The sequence below is a fragment of the Anarrhichthys ocellatus genome, unplaced genomic scaffold (genome assembly GCF_004355925.1).
Source record: "Anarrhichthys ocellatus isolate YVR2014 unplaced genomic scaffold, GSC_Weel_1.0 scaffold53, whole genome shotgun sequence".
Classification (NCBI taxonomy): Eukaryota; Metazoa; Chordata; class Actinopteri; order Perciformes; family Anarhichadidae; genus Anarrhichthys; species Anarrhichthys ocellatus.
Window position 1 is genome coordinate 385,191 of NW_022280083.1, and position 24,512 is coordinate 409,702.

General features: G+C 40.9%; 1 protein-coding gene across 1 annotated transcript; it reads left to right on the forward strand.

The window, feature by feature from the left end:
• Positions 1 to 810: 810 nt before the first annotated feature.
• Positions 811 to 5,555, forward strand: dmrt2a (doublesex and mab-3 related transcription factor 2a). Its single transcript, XM_031870611.1, has 4 exons — positions 811 to 970; positions 1,634 to 2,012; positions 3,726 to 3,828; positions 4,252 to 5,555. The coding sequence occupies exons 2-4, from the start codon at positions 1,665 to 1,667 to the stop codon at positions 5,334 to 5,336; spliced, it is 1,536 nt and encodes a 511-aa protein (XP_031726471.1). The 5' UTR covers positions 811 to 970; positions 1,634 to 1,664; the 3' UTR covers positions 5,337 to 5,555.
• The last annotated feature ends 18,957 nt before the right edge of the window (positions 5,556 to 24,512 follow it).

Consider the following 24,512-nt stretch of genomic DNA (forward strand, 5'->3'; position numbering starts at 1 on the left):
TTTTTACATTTTTGTTGTTGTATTATTTAATCCAGTTTAACTGTGCAATAAATAAAAAATACATATTTTGGCTTGTGAAATAGGCCTATAGGCTACAAAACTGAAAGGCAGAGTTATTTTAGTTGTGACCTAATTCATGTCTATCAGCCTAAAGTATAAATCTAAAGGATGAGGCCTATCATCAGATAAAAGTTAAATTCTGCTTTTATTGTGAAGGTATTATCGCTGACTTTTGATTATTTGTCATAGATAAGTTGTCTCTGCCACATTACTCATCATTGTTGATCAATAAATGTCTATATTCTCTATTTTTTCTTTATTATTCACAATTAGGCTATATGCGTATACGCTAATTAAACAAAAATAATGAAGTAGAAAAACTCAATAAATAAACTAGATATCCATCATTCTATATTCATTCATAAAAAGACAAAGACACTACAAGATATTTGATATTTAGCTCCATAAATACACAATGATTTAATAGTTGTTTGTAATAGAAAAGGAGCTTTAATATAAATGTAGGCCTCTCTGTTAAATAAAGTTATAGTCACAATATGTAATAGGTTTTCTTTTTCTGTTTTTTTACAAGTGAGCTCATTGCAAAGGAAAAGTAATCAAATTACTGTCAACCGTCCTAGTAACGGACGGTTGACAGTAATTTGATGAGACTCCCCCCCCCTGCTAACTGCTCGCGATCCTATTGGTCGGCGCGTGTTTGTAAGCAGCCAATCAGAGGACAGGGAACGCAGCCCGGAGCGGTTCATAGGAGTGTCGCTCGGAGTTTCTTCCTCAGAAGGAAAACTTGGATCTGTCCGGAGTGAGACACTCACTCATGCACTCAATTAGCGGTTAATTACGAACCTGTGCTGCACTGCGTGTTTTACTGCGTGTGATTCATCACGGGGCTTAACGACGGCTGTAAAAAACAACAACAACCTGGACGAGACCGCTGGATCCACCTCTGGAGGTAAACTCAAGTCCTCTCGTGTCTTTATTATGTAGACTACATGTGGTTTGACCAAATCCATGCGTGAAATAACCAATTAAATACCGGACAAGCCAACTGGGCGATGACCGAAGTGTGGTGAGACTCTTCATAGAGTCATGTGATGAATCATAATAATGGTTATTTATTTTAGGCTTCCAATAATAAGCTGTATTTGTTTAAGCCTACTACTTTTTGTTGCTATCATTTGTGGTCTGCAAAATTAAATAAAAGCAATCATATTGATATCTGACTCTATTGATATTTCTGCTGTGCACTTTCTAGATTTAAGGAATATATTTTCCTCTTTATTTTTATTTAGACCATGTTTTTTGCGGATTAATAAATACAAACTAAACTATCTTTATCATCATTGTGCGTGGATCTTTATCTTGTGTGTCAAAGAATTTAGCTCAGAGGTTAAAAAATAATAAAATGAATCTACCGCCAAAGAAGTTAATTTAAACCATCATAAGAATAAAAAAAGGGTTTTGGGAATTTCTAGAAGAATATAATGAATGAAATCTGCTTTATAGGCTGAACATTGTAGCTTCCAGAGGAGATTGTGTTGAGTGATTATGTTATTAAGCCACTATTAACTCCTATAACCTCAGAATAACTAGACTAATCTATGTGTTCATTCAGAGATAAACTGGGTGTTCAGACTCGGGCAGACATGTCAGAAAGCGCCGGTTGCGAGTTTGAAATCGACGTGGAGAGCCTGGAGACGGAGAGCGACGACCCGGCCGCCGGCCACGCAGCCGCCGAGGACGACGGAGACGGAGACTGCAGCAAGGCCGACGAGAAACCGGGGCCCAGCGGCGTGTGTCCCGGGGACCAGAGGAAGCTGAGCCGGACCCCGAAGTGCGCCCGCTGCCGTAACCACGGCGTGGTGTCCTGCCTGAAGGGACACAAGCGCTTCTGCCGCTGGAGGGACTGCCAGTGCGCCAACTGCCTGCTGGTGGTGGAGAGACAGCGGGTGATGGCGGCGCAGGTGGCCCTGAGGAGGCAGCAAGCCACGGAGGTACAGACCCGGAGTGTGTGTGCGTGTGTGTGTGTGTACAGGCTGTATGGATGTGTGTGTGAATGCTGTTCTTAAAAGCTGGAGCAAAACCTTGAAAAGTTGTGATGCATTCAAGTGCTTTTATTCAGCTAAATTAGACCCCACAGTAAAACATATTTCACTTTATTTCTGTAGTGGCCTACTGGTTATTAACAATAAAACAAACATCACATCCAGTGACTTCTCTATAGAGAGTGTATTCCCTCTCTGGCTGTGCAGGTTTGTTGTTGTTGTTGTTGTTGTTGTTGCTGTTGTTGCTGTAGGAATTTCCAGGAGATGTTGATCTTGCTTCTCATAAGCCAGGAGCATTTTTTCCACCACTGCTTTATTTACTTTGTAAATCCAGAGGCTCAGTCGCTGCTGTCCTCGGCTTTAAGGGAAAATCCATGTTAAAGGTGCAGAACTATGTTTAAAACTACAGTAAATCTGTTGGAAGTTAAACACTCATCATCATCAAACAGCATGACATAAATCATGTATATTTATTAGCATTAGTGTTGGATTCCAAGTGTAGGTTCATATGTTCTTTATGTTTTAATTATGGAATTTCCAACAGCACTCAGACAGTCTGTTGCTCTGATTATTACAATGACTTTTGACCTAAATGTAACTTTAAGATAATGCGCTTGGCTTCATAATCGACCCATTAGTCTTCATATTCCAGTCAAACTTGTCTTTAATTGCTCTTTTTTATTTATCTGAGCCACAGTGCAACATTCAGGGCCATCGTTTCTGACCACAAGAGGCCTGAATAGGCGACGTGTTTTTCTGACATATCAGCAGAAACACGATTCTGGTTTCTTAAACTGTCGTATTTATGTAAAAACAATCCAGCCTTCATGTGACCTATAAAAAAACACAACGGATTTTTCAAAGTCAAGTTTGAAGTTACAGTGAATACTGTGATACTAAATACAGTTAAGTTTGTCTCACCAAAGCAGGTCTAGGTTTAGTTTTAAGTCTGGTCGTGTCCTGGCTCAGATTAAAGGATCGGGTCATTTAATGTGTGCTACGATCTCTCTTTGTGTGACTCAATGAGCATGAATCAGTGGCGTCCATGAGTAGTTTAATGTCTTCCCAGCCAACAAACAATCACTTTTAAATAAAAAGTAAAAGCTTATTTACACAGCTTTATGAGAGATGCACGTCTCACTCTTTCCCCAACAATTAGACATTTACATCTTAACTTGTAAACAAACACAAGTCGGCCTTATATTTCCTATAAGCTCTAGTATATATGTGTGTGTGTGTGTGTGTTTTGACTGCGGTGACATTCAAATATTTGAGAATGTCTGAGGTCAAAATAATGAACCACGTCAGCTGTGGTATTTTAAAGATGATACCAGATGGACATTTTTTTTCTGTGTGAGTGTGTGGGTGTGAGAGAGTGTGAAAACTTAATGTATAACTTTTATTACACGGACTTGTGAACACATTGCAGTTTGAAATAATGAAACCAATTTTAAAATGCCGTATATCAATGTATTCAACTTTTAATCTTGAGTTCAACTGATCCTGCTTTATTTAAAGACAGTTGTTATGACAGTAAAACAAGTAGATTATTATTATTAGACGTTGGACTTGAGCTGTGACAAATCTGGTGTTTTTAAAGGATCAAGAAAAACATCCCGACAGCACGTTTTAAAGTCGTTCTTTGTTTTCTCTTTTCATCAGGATAAGAAAGGAATATCTGGGAAACCATTCCCAGCGGAGCGGAGGACGATATATCAGCGGCACATTCGACCGTCCACCATGCTCGCCAAAAGCATCCTGGAAGGTAACGAGGCAACAGATCTGACAAATAGAAACACGTTTCATTGCTTTCTGATCTTTTTCTGTTTCTCTTGGCTTGTTGAACGCTCAGTTTCTAGCTTGTATTGATTCTATCTGTTCCCACTAACAACACCATAACAGTGATGAGGATGTATTAACATCTGCAAGCAGTGGCTTGATAAACGTATTTGGCATGTAATAAGTTCACTGATGATCATCTCCAGCATTGTCGCAACATACAAATAGGATTTATTTATTTAGCATGATTTATATTTTCTTCAAACCAGAGTTAAACTTCTTCTTTATTTCATGTTTTGCATGTTTGTCAGCGTGAACATTTCTGCCTGCATGCTTGACTTCAGTTTTAATCCAGAACACATTGACTGTCACAGACCTTTGAATTAAACGGGGGTTCTGTTGATGGCAGGATACCGTCCGGTGCAGTCCGATCCTTTCCTGGCAGCCAACGCAGCTCTCCCCCCGCCGCTGAGCGATCGCATGAGGAAGAGGAGGGCCTTCGCCGACAAGGAGCTGGAAACCATCATGCTGGAGCGGGAGTACAAAGAGCGAGAGCTGCTGGAGAACAGCCAGGGGGCCTCCCTCATCTTCCCCAACAGCATGGCTCACCACGCCGCCGAGTACAACTACAAGACGTCCTACTCGCCGGCGGCTCCGGCCGAGCCCCAGCCCAAAGAGCTGTGCAACTTCCTGGGCCCTAACTGCCTGGATCTGTCCATGCAGTACCCGGCTGGCTCGGCCAACGTGGAGCTCATCTCCTCCAACGTCAGCGTGGCCACCACCTACCGCCACTACCCGCTGCAGCCGTCACGTGGCGGCTACATGGTGTGGCCCCGCGGCACGGCCAACCTGGGTGACGCCCTGCTCTACCAGCAGTGCCTGTTCAACACCACGGCGGTGCAGAACATGAAGCCGGGGGCGGTGTGGGAGCCCAAGGCGGTGCCAGCCGAGAGCCAGCCGCCGGAGCAGGAGGCCGCGGCCAAGCTAGAAGGATCCCGAGCAGCTGCCCTGCCGGACTCGTCGGACCCTCAACGGCCTGATCCCAAACCTCACGGCGTCACCCAGGGGGGGCAGCGGGAATGCTCGGCCTTTTCTCCACCCAAGAGGAGCTTTGGACAATCTTTCCCCAGCAACCCTCATTCCCAAAACTCCAGCCAGGTTCTGAACAAGCTGAGCAAAGACAGCGCGAAGCTGTCCATGAAACTCAACTCCTTTCACTCCCTCATCCAGCACTCGCTGGGTGAGAAAACCAGCAGCGGGGCCGGGCTGGAGCTCCGGGCTCCGTACTGCAAAGAGCTCCTAGAGGAGGCCGCCCGGAAGTTCAGGGAGGGCTCCGCCAAGGACATTCAGGCCGTGAAAATCACCGACAGGTACGCCAAAGACTTTCTGTCCAAGCCCGTGGGGACCAAGATGGCATCCAGCGAGTCTTTGTCCTTCTCCGTGGAGGCCATACTGAAGAGGCCCACGCCCGCCATGAGTCGAGCATTCCATTAATTTCCATTAAGTGTCTCTTCTTGCACTATGAACGTCAGGTTTGTCTCAGAAGGCGTCTCAAGTTGTGGTTTTTGGGGTCAAACTTAATCTTAAACACACAGGCACTGCATTAGAAGCTAGACCAGCTAGGAACAATTTGTTTTCCCGATGTAATATTTATGTACAGTATATTATATTTTCCATGTGCATGTTTTAATAACTTTATTGTGTAGAGTATTTAAACATTATCCCAATGTTTTCCTCATGTCAATAAACTTTAAAAGACTGAACTCTTTCCATAAAAAGTCTTGTATTTCATTTCATGCTGGAGTTATGACATGTTTAACTGTGAACAGGTTTTTGTTTAGGTCAGAAGTTATTCTGCACTCACGAATAAATCACGGCAGCTTTTTACATTCATAACAGTTCACATCAAACAGGAGAAATAAGATAATCTGATTTAATTTACACACAAATACCAACAGAGAGAAAACTCTTTATTAAAAATAAATAAACTCCTAGAAATGCAACAATATACTAACAACACGCAGTACATTTAGATTACAAAATATAGGTCAAATGTCTGTTTTTGACTTTTCATATTTGCAAATCTTCCAGAAATAAGTGCCTCATCTTTTTTAATTTCTATTTTTTATTGTGGGGCTCATTTAAATGTAACTATATGTTGAAACCTAATATTTTATACAAAATATAGAGGATTTAAAATATATAAATTATATATTTAAAAAAAAATAAGAGCAGCAGAGAAACAAACTGCAGACTTTGATTTTATTTCAGATTATTTACAAATCATTGGGACAATAATTTAAATCAAAATATCTTGATAATAACTCAATAAAACCTAAAGGTGTTTTACATAAAACAACACAAAGCTGTGAATTCAGACTCACTGAGAATCGTTAAAGGATTGTTGCCGGATTGTTTTTTATGATATCGTGTATTTGCATAAACACAAATCACACAAACAAAACCGATTATGAGGAGTTGATGTGGACTAACTGTGTTCTGCAGGGGTTTGAAACACGATATCAGCCCATAAATCTGTGAGCAGCATCGTCTCATCCGTTCAAGATGCATTTCTCCACTCATTCCTTTCCACTTACGGACTCTCAGAGTGTGTGTGTGTGTGTGTGTGTGTGTGTGTGTGTGTGTTACGACGCTGACAGACAGCTTCAAACATGGGTTTCACATGAGCTGCAGAACACTGATCCGTGTAATAATGAACAAGACGAGAGGTTATATAAAATAAATAAAGTCACTAATCTCTTCTTTCTGGCTCAAACGTTCACATTTCATCGGCGTGAATCTGCAGCCGAACCACTCAAAAGCTTTTCTTCTCACTTTTCTTTGTGTGGACGTGTGATCGTTTCAAAGAGAGGCCTGTAATTGGGTTTAGGCTGATGATGACATTTTGTGTCACCAGCGAGAGCAGACGTCATTTTAAACATGGCGTCATATGTTTTTTACAGTGTGTGTGTGTGTGTGTGTGTGTGTGTGTGTTAGACAAAGGAAATAACGTGTATTCACTGTTGATTTGAGTAAAACAAAGTTAAATACAAGCTGTCATGACTTTTCATCTGAAATTTTATATTCAACTTTTTATGGTTTTCTTTTGTTTATTTATCTTTCTGAATAAAAATGTGTATTTCTAAAATAATTTTCAAAAAGAAAATTCAGATTTTCTCACTTTTTATGCACTCCCTTCGATGAAAAGATCTTTTTTTAAATTTATTTACGACTTCATCATTTGTATAAGTACATGATGACGTCACGTGAAACCCAGCAGAGCTTCACACAACTCACACCTGAGGAGGTCTAATAACTCCTGTGAGGGTGTGTGGGGTCTTTTTGTCTACAACAATGTCATAAGTTGATGTTTTCTATACGTTTGTAAAGTCAAATATAGAATATTTCCCTCTGAAATGTATTGGAGCGGAAGTAAGTAAGATATACTTAAACAAAGTACCTCAAAATTGTACTTAAAATACTTGAGTACACGTAGCCTACTTTCGATTAAAATTATAACTGACGCTTTGTGAAGTCCCGCCCCTCGAATGCAGACTGGCCAATCGTAGTGTAGCATCAGCGAGCTCCGAACATCACGCAATCGTTTCATATTTTTCTTCGTGTTCAGGCTGGTTTAGTGGATTTTGAGCTGGTCGTGTTAAACGTCGTGTGATAGTGGTACTCGTTAACCAGAGAGGTTGGAAGAAGTTTCTAAAACTTTACGTCTTTACGTAAACACCTGTGGCGCTAACATTAGCAGAGTACGTTAGCACGTCATTAACCGGCGTTAGCACGTATATGCTACGCTAGCTCCTGAAGGCACAGGACAGCGTGACGGAGTAGCAGAAGGGGGCGTGGCTTAGCGACACATTTAAACATGTATAGCCCTGATGTATCAAATCTTGAGATAAGAGCACAATGAAGACTTTGTTTTTTTTCTATGACTTGACTATCTGTGTGTGTGTGCGTGCGCGTGCGTGTGTGTGTGTGTGTGTGACAGCAGTTGGTTGTGAGCAGAAGGTGACAGTGTTTGTCTGCACTAACCGCCACTGATAAGTATCTGCTGAGGTCCTCACCGAGGTCTCATTCCCAAAGTGTGAGATTTAACATGTCAGCAGAGTGAACTGGATTGTTGACCCCCCCCCCCCCCCCTCCCTCCACAATCCTCCTATAAACAGTTGTAGTTCACACAGTAGCATTTTGTTTGGGGGACGCATGTGTCGTTTACCATTTAGAGACTTCAATGACTTTCCTTCATGCTGTGATGTTGGGAAAATACACACACGCACACACACACACACACACATACATACACACACACACACACATACACATACACACACATTCATACAGTCTGGGAACTTCGTCTTTCGTGTCTCTTGTTTCAAGGCTCAATAGGGAGACAACAGAAAAGAGGTCACTGAGTACAATAATAACTCTACAAAAACTGTATTTTATCTAATATTCTATATGCTGCTGTACTTCACTATATATTAAGATATTTTAAATCTCATACTATGTTATGTTTATATGTAAGTATTTCTAAGTATCCCGCTATTACACATTCATGTCTTTATTTCTTTTTACTTTTCTGTACATATTTTGGTCTTTGTGATACTGCGGCATCTTCATTTTCCCTCTGACGATCAATATTATGGTGTCGTATCTCTTAATACCATTCAAAGCTTTATTGTATATACTGTACAGAGAACGTACAGACTAAACATTGATTTGTCTTCGTTTGCTGTCATCTCTGAGTGCAAAACATGAAAAAAACGTAACAAATAAAGTTATAACAGGAGATTACACACAGAACTAGAATTAGAATTAGACAAAAATTAAACCAGAAATAAGCTCTGGATTACTTATATGACAAAAAGTGTGTGCACTTCTTTGTCCATATACACTTTTGTGTTCATTTGTTCTGGGGCTGTTTTTTTTTTCCGGTGAATTTGCAAACATTAGCATGTTAGCAATCCAGCTCAAAGCAGCTTTAATCTTATCCTAATCATGTTTATCAGTGAATGCAGAGACCAGTCAGAGTGGAGAATTGGTCAACAGTGATCATATGTATTCATTTGTTGGAACAAAACTTAAAAACAAATGTAAATAAAATGGTGTGATGCCCGCGTAGGTAATTCCCCTGCTACATTACAACAGCTCCATTCTTCTCCTGCCCATATAGTGTTCAGCTGCCCTGCCAGTGACTGTGTGGTTGGTTTATTGCTTTATCGCAGCCCGAGTCATCTCAACCCGTAACACACACACACACACACACACACACACACACACCTATGATGAACCCTTCTCCAGGTGTTGAATCAAGCCATCCGTTCCACTGTTGCCGTTGTCACGCCAGTAACTCCCAGCACCATCTGATACGCCACAATCCTGTTTGCACATTTAGAATCTATTAAGCACCTCAGACTCAAACACACACACGGTCACAGAAAAGTCCCACGGTGGGTTATTTTGACTCGACAAGTAAATGGCACATGCTGTATTTTGCATCGGCGATCAGCGGGCGTGAAGGAAACGGTGGAGGGTCTCTGTTCATTTGTGTCTACCAGCAGCAGCAGGCGGAGGAACACCGGCCGGTCCATGCATTCCCTCCCATGCACCTTGTAATCCAATAAGAAATGTGTTGCACTGCAGCTTTTTTGACAAGTAGCTCCCACTTAATTACCATGTTGTCAGAGCTGACAGGTTTTGGAGGGGGGGAGATAGGGGCGAGAAGGCTGGCGGTTCATGGCTGAAAGGGGCTCTGGGAATATCCTGAAAACACACACTCACACACACACACACATATATACACACACTTGTAATGTGTGAGCTGAAATGATTCGACACACACTGGTGTTTGGGTTGTTTAGTTGAGGCAGAAAACGATCTCGTTGTTTGACTTCAACCTCCATGACCGATATTCTTTGTAGCAAATGTTATCTGAAAGTACAATAGAGAGATAACAGCGGAGGCAGAGACGTGTGGTTTTTTTTTTTGGGTGTTCAGACATGTGGAAAATTGTTTTGAGAGTTGAGTTTGTTTCTACACACTGGTGCCCCCATGTTTGAATAAAACGCAGTAAAAGTGCCCCCTTGGATGCCCCTATGGTAAGACACTTTCACACATGCAGTCTGTCCCTGAAGTGTTCACCGATATTCAGGGGAATCTGTACCTCAATAACCCACCTCAAGACCTCGTAACATTTCAGGGAGAATGCCGGTACGGCTTTGGCTGGGTCCAGACCTTCCACCGAGTTTAGAGTCAACGGATTTGTTTTGCATCGTGACATGAAAACAACGCTGACGAATAATATACTGCGCATCCCTCTGCTTTGATGTCTGGAAACATTTTATTTTTCTACCTCTGTCGTTCTGCTACGAGATGCCGGTTTAAGTCTCTGGCCAACGTATCCTCACACGGTATGATATCGATATGATAAAAATATCGTGCGATCATTTTTCGTGCGATTTCTTACGAAAGCTAGCAACACGTGTTCATTTCCGCTCGTTAAATGCATACAGTCTTTTCCAAATAAACTTCCGTCTTCTAAGGAAACTTAGTTAGGTTTAGGCAACCAAACTACATAGTTATGTTTCGGTAAAGATCGTTGTTAAAACAACCTTGGAAGTTCCGTTGCTACGTCATGGAAGTTACGTGACACGCGACCACGGGGAAAGAGCTCTGGCTGAAAGATCGCTGTTTCTCCTCCTGCCATTCGTGGGATACCTACGCAATTACGTTGCACTATTTTTCGTATGTGAAGCTCCAAACTCTGGATGAGGTCAACCTGTTCTGGCACATCTTCTTTTCCCGTAGCGTCTTTGTTGGCAAATCACGGCGCCTCTTCTCAACTCTTCTCAAACATTCTTCATTTGTGTCCCTAACCGTAATTTTAAGCTCTGACTGCACCTCTTTACCAAACATCGTGAATCTTTAACCCTGAAATTTGAAGAATCTCAAACATTTAATATAAATCCTCCCAGAATAGACGCCGGGTCTATGTGGGAGAATTCTCTGTCGCCGTTAGGCTGATGAATAACAGTTTTAATTTTGCAGGCTACTTCTGTCATAACTCGCTGCGCTCCATCATCCGTTGACTTAATACAGTGTTAGTTTCAGGCGGATACGTTGGTCTCTAGTGATTGTTAAGCGAACATCGAACCCCCCTCAATGGAAGTCGATCAGAGTGGAGGCAATGCTGCAAACCAAGCACGAGAATCTGACGGCGTATTTGAATCGGGATCCTATATGAATTCCTAAAATAAATATTCTGATTACTGAAATTATTCCTGCCTCCAAAGCAGCTGTACCATCAACATGTTTCTATATGTGCTGAGTTTACACAAAGAAACACAACGCTGACTCAATGGGTCCATTGTGCAGCCTCTCGTTGCCTCCTGAGGCTCGACAACGATTTATTCCACCAGCAGCACCTGTGCTCTTGTGTCTGTTGTTGCAGTAGCTTCCAGCATCGCTCAAAACTTCTGCTCACAGCGTGGGGGGGGGGGGATAAAGACACTTCTGCAACACAAACTGACATTTGGAGCACTAAAGAAGACAAATGAACCAGTCAGCTTGTGGCTCAAAGTAAACAGTAAACCTTCACCTCAGGGCCATAAAACAATCAGTGCCCCCCCGGGAGAGACGTAAGCAGAGGTTATATCACGTCTGTTTGCGGCTTTGTTTCATTCAGTGAAGACTAAAGCCATGTCCACACTACTACGGAGTAATGTGGATGTACTCTAAATGTAACCAGGGACTGAACTTTAATTTGCAAGTTGAAGCTACTCGAGGGTGTGTCGCGTCTTCTCTTGAATCATTTTGAAACATTCACCCAAGGATCGAGGAGAAACGCAAATTCAGCCACTTCGAGTCCAGATGATAGATACATTTGCAAGTTAATGCAAATAATTGTAAATCTTTTGAGCAGCCGGAGTTTGAGACGGTGAACCTTGAGAGAAACAAGAAGACGGAAACAGTCACTTTTTACTTATTGTGTCGTCTGTTTGCAACAGCGGTTTGTAACATGTGACGACCCACGTTTCTCATTGCTAAGCTCCTCCCAAAGTGTTCTTGATTTACTGAATTTTTGTTGAGATAAACGTCTTTATTTCGTGACTTACACAAACATTGGCGTCTTCTCCACCTGCTGAGCTTTTGCAGGGAATTTGCCAGTCTAAACATTCATGTAAATGCTATGGAAAAAGGCTTTGTGTTGCATTGTTGCCCAAAGAAAATATCGTGATTGTCTGCAGCGTACTGTCACACGTGGGCTGTGCACACTTATCACAAATGTTATTTCTGTCAGGGTTGTCTTTGCTGCGTTCTGCAGTAATATCTCTGAGTTTGTTCACAGCTCTTTGTAGCTACAGTACGACTGGTGGAAAAAAAAAAAAAAAAGATCAGTTGCGGCTGCTGCAGCACCGACGCTACTGCACGTAGACGTCGGTGCAGCTGTAGCTCTACAGTGTTAAATGACCACTGCACCTGGCTTACGCTAACTAGAGTAAACACCAGGATTGCTGACACTTAAAAGCTGTGATTTGCATAAGGCCAATAAAAGTGTATTCAAATGTACACTCCTTATATAGAGGCTTCCCTCAGGCAAACAGAGCGTCTGTGTTTAGACTGAGACATCTACTTGTTGTCTTTTACTGCTGAGTCAAAAAAAGACATTGGTTACACAAAAAACAACATTTTAATTACTTTTGATGGATGTGGTTTAATTTTGACTGCATGCATAGGATGACAAACTGTGTAAAACAGGACATTTTAAGGCATTTAGATTATTTTGAGGTATTTATTTTCTTTGTCCCTCCACTGTTTATGTGCAAATAACCCTAATGAGACAGATATGGAGGAAAGTGTTTTACTTTTTGTAAATTTATTTTTAAAACCCGGTATGCATGTAAGGAGCAGAAATTGACACGTGTTGCTGGACTTTTTTCGGAGGAAAACGCACGAAAAATGAGGTGTGACTTTTCGAAAGATATGAAAGGAACCGTTGTATTGGGATACTTTGCCTGGACAGAGCAGATGTCAATTTTGTGGGAAACCCAATGAACATTGTCTAGTCCCTATACATTCTGACTTTGTGTTTTTTTTTGTTCAATATAGAATAATTCGATAATAAAAACACAGTATTACAGTATGCATCATGTGAGATGATGCTGTAGTTGTTGCCTGTATTTTGTGTACAGTGTAGACTTACATTTTAAGTGTCAGAAGACATAGAAAATATATAGTTATAAGAAAAAGGGCTTGAAAATGACAGATCAGCTGACAAAGAGAGGCGTCTTTACATGCACTTCTGAACCGTTTCTCACCACTACCTGTATATTCTACTCAAGTTTAAATTCCCCCTCCTGCTTTGATTACTGTTTCTTCACTTGGATGTTTGAGCTTCACAGTGATTCATGTGCAGAGTTTGGCACTAGAAGGCTGTTTTCACATTCATCTGAAGCAGGAAAGTGTCTCTGAGCTTAAATCTTAGTTTAACATGTGGTTTGGAGCCAGTCATGGTCCAATATGCAACATACACAGGTGTGATGTGTGTGTGTATATATATATTTATGTATATTTATATATATATCTAAACTAGAAATGTGATCTCCACCAGGTGCATCTGCAACAGCCGCTGCTTTAATGTTTGATGGAATAAATACAACCCACACATTTTTCACCCGCACATCTCACACAACAGATACGCTAAAAACTTTAATCCGTGCGGCTTCAAGACTATTGTTTCGACAATATTGTTGTAAACGTGAGGTTGGTTCAAGAATAAAAAGGCACAGAATGACGGCGATGCAGTCAGCTGTGTTTGTATTTCCGTCAAAAACAATAAAATGAAGCAAACTGTTTTCCCTCCTCTTTGGCGGCAGAGTAGCGAGCGAGTGCCGGTGATGCTCTCAGCTTTGTTCCTACTACTTATAGTCCGGAGTCAAGGTTAAGAATAGTGAGTGATGAGACTGAGCAGTCAATCAATCGGCGTATCGAACACGCAATAAAAGGTGTTTTGAGAAAATGTGACATACTGTAAACCGCGAGAGGTCCTTGAACATGCAGCCATAAATGAACACTCGAAATGTTATGCAGTTTGGTGTAGCAGAATGCAAGATTAGCCGTGGACAGACAAAGAGATGCACGCACACACAAAAACTATCTCATTATCTGTTGGCGACGATAACAATAATCAGTGTTTTTCACAATGAGTCTGTTTCTCTTTTAAGGATTCCAGTCGGTTTACTTGCAGCATCTTCTCAGTTCTGAGTTCTCTTCACGTCGTGCAGCCAGCTGTCTCTGGAGAGCAGCATGTATTTCCACAGTGAAAGAGGGATTTAATAATCTGTCCTCAAACCAGAAAGTCAATCTCCAGACTTGAACTTCCTGCGTCTGCATGGGCAGAGTGAGACACTTTTACTGGTCCATCTGGAGGAGCTGATGCTGCTTCACATGTGTGAATGGAGGGTTGAGACCGGTGGTTTACTGCTACTATTAACACTATCGTTACTTCTTCTTCAGTGAGTGATAGATGGCATGTATGTGCCGGCTTTAGTACGTGATATTTAATCCACTTGCAATGTTTCGAGTCATTGCAGGATTAAGTGTACTGTTTGTGTCGTGTGGCATAAAATAATGGTTTGTCTGAGGTCTCAGAAAAACAATTTATTTAGCCTTATTTTTGTCAGTTTTTTGTTTTTCAAATCCGCAACGCAGTCATCAATAACAAGAAAAAACAAAAACAATTGATATGGTAAGCTTTTAAAAGTCCCCTTCGGATCCACACAGATGTATTGCTCCTTTCAGCTCATTGTTTTGGTTTTCAAGTTGACAGCTTTACTGTTTTGGTTCACTCTCTGCTCTCACAGCACTGTTTTTGACAGCAACAAACGCTACGTTGTGACGCTACGTTGTGAGGCTACGTTGTGAGGCTACGTTGTGAGGCTACGTTGTGAGGCTACGTTGTGAGGCTACGTTGTGAGGCTACGTTGTGACGCTACGTTGTGAGGCTACGTTGTGACGCTACGTTGTGACGCTACGTTGTGAGGCTACGTTGTGAGGCTACGTTGTGAGGCTACGTTGTGACGCTACGTTGTGACGCTAAACTTTTTTTTCTGGCGACTGGGTTGTTACATCCATGTTTACTTGCTAGCAGTCGTCATTTTCTGTCCTTTGCCAGCGCATTGGTGCGTATCTTGGGACCTGAAGGTCAGACATGTGCTTGTGTCATCACAAAAGAATAAACAAAACAGGGATCCACTCATAAAAGCATTGCTCCATAGCTCTACTAGTTCTAAACCTCCCTTAACTTAAAGACACATATGTTTACTTTGCTTGAATCGACTGTATACACACAATCTGTGCTTGACTTCTATATCTGACTCCTCTGTTGCACCTGTTGAGGCGTGAAAACTTGCACTTTTTACTGTTCTTATTGTTGCATTGAGTTTGGTGACCTGACCCTCCAGGTTTCAGCACAGCTTGGCCCCATTTTAACCTGAGATAGAGGTCTGCTCGGCAACAATAACTAAAAACACCTGTGTGGGAGCCTCCCCCACTATTATGTAGCTGCTTGGCCAGAATGTCGTAAAACAAACAAATGAAAAAACATGGGCGTTTTGCACACTGAACGTTTCGTTTGCCGCAAAAAAGTGATCCGTCCCTCGATTTAGCTGCTTCTGTCCTTATTGTAACAATAACACAGTTTCAACGTTTTTCTTTCTCCTCTCAATGTTACCTGAGTAACATTTCACGTCGGTGGGAACCTGCTGACCCGCTGAAGGTTTCAGGGCGAGGCTTTAACCTTGGAGCTGGTCTGACAAAACCTGTTGCCACTGTGACACTTTGGCCCTGTTTAGTCAACACTGCCTGTGCTGTTCTCTCTGTTTTCCCTTCAACACATTTTGTCTCCTGTACAATACAGTGTGAAGAAACTAGTTTCCATTTCTTATCTGGCCCCCGGTGTTTGAAGAGGGTGTTTACGCTGTCGCTGGATGGATTTTATTTTTTTGTTTTGGTGTTCAGACAGTTATCTTTCTGTGACGCGCCAACTCTTATCTGATAAATGTATTAGTCATGTTGCTGTTTGTTTGATTAAGACAGAATCTGCTCGCCCATCCTCTGATCCATCCAGGCTGAAGGTACTTTGTGCTTCTGCTCATGTAAGTGAATTATTACATAGTTCACACGAGGAAAGCCTCGTCAGCGATACCTTTCCCAGTAGGAGAAACTGAGCGAGTCGGACTCGGGGTCAAAAATGAAATCCAAAACCTGCAGATGAAAAGTAAAACCCTCCGTACATTTGACTCCACCTTCAAATTGTTACAGCACTTTTCTTTTTTCTTTTTTCACGGTGCAACATGAAAGTGTTTTATGGGGAACCTGCGTGTCAGTAGAGTTTGGACACTTGACTCATCCAATAGATCACCTGTAAGTCTATCTTTGGGGAAAGACAGTCAAGCTGCCTTTGATCAGGGCGATTGCAGAGTCAGTGCCTTCAGTTTCAGGAGGAGGGGGGGGGGGTTATTCCATACTGTAGTGCTGTACGATACAAATCACATGTCACGTGTTAGTCAGAGTCTGGCCTCACTGTAAACAGAATATGAACTTTATGGATGTAATATGATGTTAACAACGTGGTCTTTGGCATCATCACTTAGCATAAATAAAAAAATAAAAAAGAGACAACTGAGGACAGACATTCACAACATTCCTAAAACCAGGAAATGAGTCGGCATCTTTACACTTCTGGATTCCTTGTCTTAAAGCCAATGGGTTTTTTAAAATGGATTTTTGGTTCGATAACAGCCTGAAATAAGGTCTGAAATAAGCTTAAGCGATTCAACGTTTTGTTCTGCAATATAAAATGTGTCAGTAAATATCCCACTTCTTAATTTAGAAGTTGTAACGTGTCCTAAAAAAGGCGTTTGCTAACAAGTGGCTAAATGAGACTACAAAACGTCACCACGCCGACTATTCTGTCTTTAGCTTCATCGCGGTGACGTGAAGTCGTGCGACAATCGACTGCAGCCTAGCGTCAGATTTTTACTTCTGCCGATGTTATTCACACTTTGAAATTATCATAAAAGTGGTTTTCATTTGTGAAGATTGCTGAACAAAACGTGTTGCTATCAGTTTGTTTGCAACAGAATTTATTTTCTGCAATAACCAAAATGGAAAAATCTAATCGAGGGAACCAGAGCGATGCAAACTTCAGGGTTGGCCAAAAATATGTAGTCACTGCTCTTTATATATATATATATATATATATATATATATATATAAATATATAAAAGAAAAGTATCAATATCAAGCATGAAGAGGGAAAGGGGAACAACGTGTAAAAGAGACATGTTTGTTTTCAGACCTATGAGGCAACTCAAAATACTTTTTAACTTAAAAATTGCTGTTTAACTGAAAGTTTCATGTAATATTTCGCTTTTTAATGTAAAACAGATGAGCAAAAACACCTGACAAAAAAACTCCCAGTGCAGAATATTAACACTGAAACAGGATCTTCAGTTTCCTGTCCAGCACGGCGTTTAACAGGAGGTTTGATGTGGATTCACGCTGCAGAACTCATTATCAAGAACCAATGAGGCTTAAAAATATTCTCACCTTGTGACAACTTGGACTCATTTTTCCTGCAGAACAAAGAGACTTGAACCTTTTTGGTTTTTTTAAATCTTGAGTGCATATGAGAACATATGACATACAAACATTATTTATCCACAAATACGCCGTAAATGAGCAGAAGTCAGGGTGAACATCAAGTTGACTCTCTAAAATACCACAAATTGTGCGTTTGGTAAACCGTTCCACCTGTAGGAAATTCATCAAGCGGGTCTTTGGAGGACGGCAGGAGGTCTTTTCACATGTGCAACTCAGCTGCTCTCCTTATGGAGGAAAACCTGTAATGGAAGGCAAGATTTACGTCTCTGCTCGGACACAAAAAAAAGGAAAAAAAACAACCTCCAAGCCACAAAGTCCTACGGGGTGATTATTGCTCCGAGTGTATTGGACTCAATGATGTAACAGTATACTACTAATGACTCGTGGTGTGCGTGTGGAACAACTTCCCAAAGTCCTAAACTTCTCAGGTAGCAGAAACCTGCTGCTGCGGTGGAACGTATCGCCGCTCCATCACATGTAATATATGTGTGTACAGAACAAAAACCTCCACTTCCTCTGGGCCTGGGAGGGAAGTGTCGACAGCGGAGGCCCTCGTGTGAACAGGCGGTTTCACTGCTTTTACTTCTCGAGTGAAAGATGTAAAAACCAAAAAGGCCCTCTGAGGTAAAATATGTACTTTTGATAAATGCTATTAGGTGATGGCGTGTTGATGTGTTTAATAACTCACCGTCCTGTAGATCGGTTTAGAAAGGTCCAGGAAAGAAGCGAAGCCTCGAAAGGTGAAGCGTTTGATACGACACTCAACGCTGGCATCATTCACCAGCGCGTCAGAGAAGTGTTTCCTGTCTGCAGGTGTTGCTTCAAGTATTTATTTTATTAAAATTGGGTCCAAACAATATGTAAAAAATTAATTAAAAAATAAATCACAAAAACTTTACTTCTACTCAAGTACAATTTTGACTTACTTCTACTTTACTACATTTGAGAGGGAAATATTGTACTTTTTAATTCACTACATTTATCTAATAGCTTAACTTCTTACTTTGTGGATTTAGAATATTTATGCACAATATAAATCAACTAATACATTATTATATATTAGCATATTAAGTATAAAATGTAGTTAAAATTAGCTTCACCTTTACCAGCTGCAACATTCAAGTGATGAACATATAATATATATTATTTGACTTTTACTTTTGGTACTTTAAGTATATTTTGATGCTAGTACTTTTGTACTTTTAAAGGACTCAATGCAAGACTTTACTTGTCAAACATATTTGTGATATTGTTACTTTTAGCAGACAAGGCAGGTTTATTTATTCAGCACATTTGAGTAACAAGGCAATTCAAAGCGCAAAAGAAATCAAAAGACAATAGATAAAGCGCAAAAAAACACCTTTATGATTCAAATACAATTTAAAAACCGTCATTATAGGCAATAAAAGCAAGCTGAAATAATTAAGACATGTTTAAAATACAAGAATAAAGTGCAGCGTGACAAATGATTTAGTAAAATCATTAAGAGAAAAGTCTTCAGCCTTGGTTTTTAAGGAGCGAGAGTTGCAGCAGACCTGCAGATTTCTGGAAGTTTGCTCCAGATATATGGAGCATAAAAAGTGAACGCTGATTCTCCGTGTTTAGTTTTGACTCTGGGGACAGAAAGCAGATTTGTCACAGACCACCTGAGACGTGTGGGTGGTTTTATAATGTAGCAGGAGATCAGAAATAAGCCATTTAGTGCTTTTACACCAGCAGTAGTATTTCAGTAGCCAGTTTAGCACATCTACTTCTTCCACCAGGGGTGGTCAATGGGGGAAAAGCTTTTTGGCTGGTTTCAGCATCGCTATTATTATTATTATATTAATACATCCATGACAGAGTCAGCTCCTGTTGCAGCAGTGATTACTGTATCAGAGGTCCATAATGAAACTAGGCTTCGACGCAGAGAATTATAAAGGTTTTAACTGCTCGTATTACTCGAGTACTCGAATGATTTCTTATCTTTGGTCCACCTGTTACATTTATTAAATCGTCCCATGTGTCCATGCTACATGAGACTGGAATTGTTTAATATCATTTAGCAACATGGCTTCATGTGGACCAGTTTGAGAGTCTGAGGAGGCAGGAGCTCTGATTTCCTCTCCTCTGTAAGCGTTGCCTTATTGCCTCGTTCCCCCTCTGAACCTCAGGTGAGCTGAGCTTCATGTCCCGCCTCAACCGCACTCTCACAACAGCTGCAGGTTTCACGTACGAACACTTGATATGAAAAATGGAAATAATCTGATCTTGAGCCCCGTCGGTGCACTAAAGACTCCCAACGTGGAACCACAAAGATTTATCTGGATTATGAGCTGTAATGGAATTAATATTAGTCGACAGAAGCACATGCTGTGTTGTGTCGGCCATGTGTTTTCAGATTTATGAACAGGTCACGATTACTGGATGACTTTTATTGGCAATGCTTCCGTTGTGGAAAAGAATGTACACAAACAAAAGCAGCATTGAAAGTAGTACTTGGATTTACCTAGTGAAATGTAAAAAATACTCTCTTGCGAGTAAAAGTCCTGCATTCAAAATCCTACTTTCTACTTTAAGTATCAAAAGTAAAAGTACTGGTTCTGCAGTAACATGTTACCTGTGACTGATACACTATTATATCTGCCATTATTAGACTGTCATAATACTGATGCATTAGTGTGTAAGTCTGTATGAGATGATAAAAAAGAAGAAAAAAAGAAGATCTATTACATCGCTTTTCTGTTTGGAATTTTTGTCTAATCTTATATATATATATATATTTATATATATATATATATATATATATATATATATTTATATATATATATATATATATTTATGACACTGTCATCCTGTGAACATGTAAGTTTATTTGAAAAGATGTAACATGTAAAGAGCATAAAACTGACGCGTTCACTTTGACTATAGCAACTATATAATATACATTATTCTGAAATGGGCCATTCTGCATCATGAGTATTTCTTTGGTAGCCTGCTATAAGTACATTATACTTTTTTATTAAAGGTCTGGTGTGTAGATTTTGGTGGCAGCTAGCAGTGAGTTTGCAGATTAAAACCCAACTTCTCCTGTGTGTCGAGCGTGCAGGAGACCTACAATGACCCGCGTGAAAACACGAATGTCACAATCTAGAGCCAGTGTTTGGTTTGTCCATTCTGGGCTACTGTAGAAACATGGCGGACTCATTCTAAGGTAACAAAAACAAAACTATTGATGTTGTAGGTGATTATTCACCTTAATTATAATATATTCCATTTCTGCAAATACGTCCCCCTAAATTCTACACACTGTACCTTTAAGTAAAAGTTAAATGCAGGACTTTTACTTGTAACAGAGTATTTCTACACTGTGGTATTGCTTCCTTTTACTACTTCTTCCACCTCTGTCTTGACGTGACTGCATTGTTGAGTACCGGACCCGGAGCCACCTGAGCCGTGTGCACCGGTCTGTCCACAAGGATTTGATGGGAAACCCAGACAGCATGTGTGGTGTTTTACTGTGAGCTGCTCTTCTGTTTTCTTGCGGAAACCCCCCCAAAAAACCCCCTCACATCCATGAAACACACGTTTTTAGCTGCCCGGCCGACCAGGAAAGGGGACTATATAGGCTATAGCATGACATGTGTAAGCAGATCTCGCTGAATTTGAAGTTTTAAAAGCTTCTGCCTGAAAGATTTAGTATTAAGAGGGGGGAACTGTATACGACACCGTCCGCAGGACCCCTTATAAATTAGAATCAATTTTTCAAAGGAAACAATAAAATCCCTTTTTCCTTTTCCTCTCATGCTGATGGCTCCATTTAAAATGGGCCTATCCACATTCTTCCATCATTACTGCTAAGTATCCGCCTCGAGCTTTACCTTCACTGACAAAGCTGAGGTTAGAGTTGAAGTTTTAACGGCCCAATTTGAGCCATTTTTACATTACATCAGGATATGTTGTGGTATTGTTTGGGAGGGGGGGGGGGGGATAATATGGGGCCGTGGAGAACGACAAAGCCAGGGACTTCCTACAAATTGACCCGGCTGATGATGAGAAAAGCAAAGTTCCTAAAAGCTCCCATATGTTTAAAGAGGATGGTTTCTCGTCCTGTCACGCTTCACTTAGAGAGCTTGTAACAAAAAGAAGAAAGGGGGGGGTCTCTCTGGAGGTATTGGTGACGCAAGTGGCTCCCGTTTGCTCTTCATCTCCAGTCATCACCGCTTTCATCAAGATCCACAAAGTTCGTCCAATAACGGCCGTACAACGTTTATCGCTTCGGTTTATTGTTTCGGCTTTTCCTTGTTGAGAAAATGTCACAGGCTGTGTAAAAGTCTCACATGAAACGGAGGCTTCGGAGCACAGGCGACCCTTTCTTTTTTTATTGTGCTTCAGGTTCGGTTCCCGTCATCCATGAACTGTATGTGCTCTGGTTGTGACATCCACAGTGTCACAGGCTACAGCACTGAAACTGTGAGTTCACGTCAAAGTCACAGCTGCACTGCATGAGTGATGTGTAGAAACACAAGTTTACAACATTGGTTTAGATGCTTTTTGTTGATGAGGAAAGGACAGTGGTGGAAAAAGTACTCTGATCCTTACTTGTAAAAGTATTATAGTCTGAAAATACTCCATCACAAGTAAAAGTCCTAAATTCAAAGTTATACTTATATACAAATACAAAAGTATCATCTGCATAACGTATTAAAGTATCAAAAGTAAAAGTACACATCCAGAATTGTTCAGTTTCATCACTAACAAACACATGTAAGAGCAGTTTAGATACTTTGTTTGGGTAGATTAGTAGTTTCTTACTGCATCATATCATGTAAGCATAGACTGCATCGTGTTTATGTATTTGTCACGTATCTTCAGTACTTAAGTAACACCACTTCCGTAGTTATTTTAACCCAAACAACGATCTCATCCTAAACTTAACCAAGTATAGTTTTGTTGTCTAAACCTAACTGAGTTTCCTCAGTTGAGAAATTGAGAAATACTGAGAAATTTATTTTTAAAAGACTGTATGCATGTAACTGGTGAAAATTGACCCGTGTTGTTGGACTTTCTTCGGGAAATGTATAAAAAAACGAGGCATTACTTTTTTGTAAGCGATCATACAAACCGTTGGATGAGGGATTAACTCTTTAATGAAGTTTGTCCTTCTCGCTTTCTTCCTCCACAAGAAAGAGACCAGGCTGATGCAAAGCAAAGCAAAACTTGTACCCAATGCATTAATATTTTTGCATTCGTATTCAGAGCAGACAACAGTCATAGTGGCGTGAAATCCCTGCATTATTACAGTACAGAGAGTCTTATTACAGACATCTTCTGGTGTTTTAAGTACTCAGAAAAAGGTCAGTGTTCACCGGGCCGCTCCTCATTTCCCTCCTGTTCTTGTTCCCAGAGGGACGTACCAGCTAAATGAGGCAGACGATGAGCTTCACCTCCCTGTAAATTGTGTTAGTGAGATGACTCGAGGGTGGTCTCTGGAGGGCCCGGGTCCTTGTAAAGACGAGGACCTCCCCGTCTGTACGCCGCCCTCTTCTGGGTCTGGTCTCTCTTCTGGCTTGATGACCCGCCCAGCTGGAGCTCTCATTGTGGTAACATTCACGTCAATGGAAAGTTCAGAGAGGGAATATATTCACTTTTAAATAACTGTCTTGCTTCAGATCAACTCCAGTGCTTTCACGTTATCAGTGACTTTTGTTCCACAAGGTTTTGCAGATTTTGAGACGCAGCAAACACTTCATAAAACTTTCTAAAAAACGAGTTATTCATTTTCCCTAAAAGAGTTCACGTTCACATCTGGGAGCTTCTTAGTGCAGCTAATCTTCTGCTGCTGGACATCAAAGAGCTCCGCTGGAGCAGCAGATGTTTAATACAGCAACTCATTTCTGCTCTTTGACGTAGAACTTATATGTTCTAATTGCGTATTCACATTAAACACAGTGGTGCCCCAAATCAACGTTTACTTTTGGTTTCACAAGAGACATGGACAGCGGCCTCTTGGGTGAAAGTCTTGAGTTTGTTTGACCCGTCCAACACCCCTCCCACCTGCTCTTTTTGGACATTCTCACACTTTATACTTATTATTATATCACATTTCAATAACGGATTTCAATGCTCCATATACTTCCTCCCTTGCTCTGCGCGTGGCTCGTTGTAATACGCAACTTGCTCTGCTCGAATGCAAAAACATTACTGATTAAAGCATGGGATGTTGCTGGTCTACATTCTACTGATAACTGATATTCACTGGGTTTGTGTTGAATAAAAACATGCACTAACTGGACATTTGTAGGGAAGTCTGACATCAGACAAAATGAAATCTAAATACTTGTTTCCCTGCAGCTGTGATTTGAAAACCACAGCCCTCAGACATTCACTCCTCTCTTCTCATCAGATGAAGGATATCTCCTCCTCTCTCTCTCAGACTCACATACTCCAGTGTGACTCCCTGAGGTGCCCAGCATGGTGCCACAGATCTGACCAGTATGGGCTGATGGTAACCAGACCTCGGTCTCTCTCCTCCTCCCTCATTTTCCTCAATCTCTGTGTCACATCTGTCAGTTCTGCTCATCCTTCAGTCTTTTCTGTCTCAATTCAACCATCCATCTCCATTCATCTCTCTATCCACAGCTCTTAAAAAGAGGTAACGTTCTTCCACTTTTGTCTCTTACTTTTGTATGTTTCTGTAGCTCAGACTTCGCCTGTCAAACCATGTTCTTTCTTCTGACTTCCATGGAAGTCTGATAAACAAACGGTATTAATCTGGTTATTCAGGATAAATCAAGAACCTCGCTGCAGAAAGTTTTGATTGGGACACTTTTCAATCAAAGAAATATAGTTACAAAAGTGCTTTTTTTTCATTATTGTGGTTAACTGACCCTTTAAACTTTACACTGGTCAACCTTTTCGAGGTAGTAAAATCGGTCGATTATAATATGCAATATAGAGATCAGCATTAATGGTTTCTAGTCGCTGATTCCTGATAATGCTAGTACGATGTTG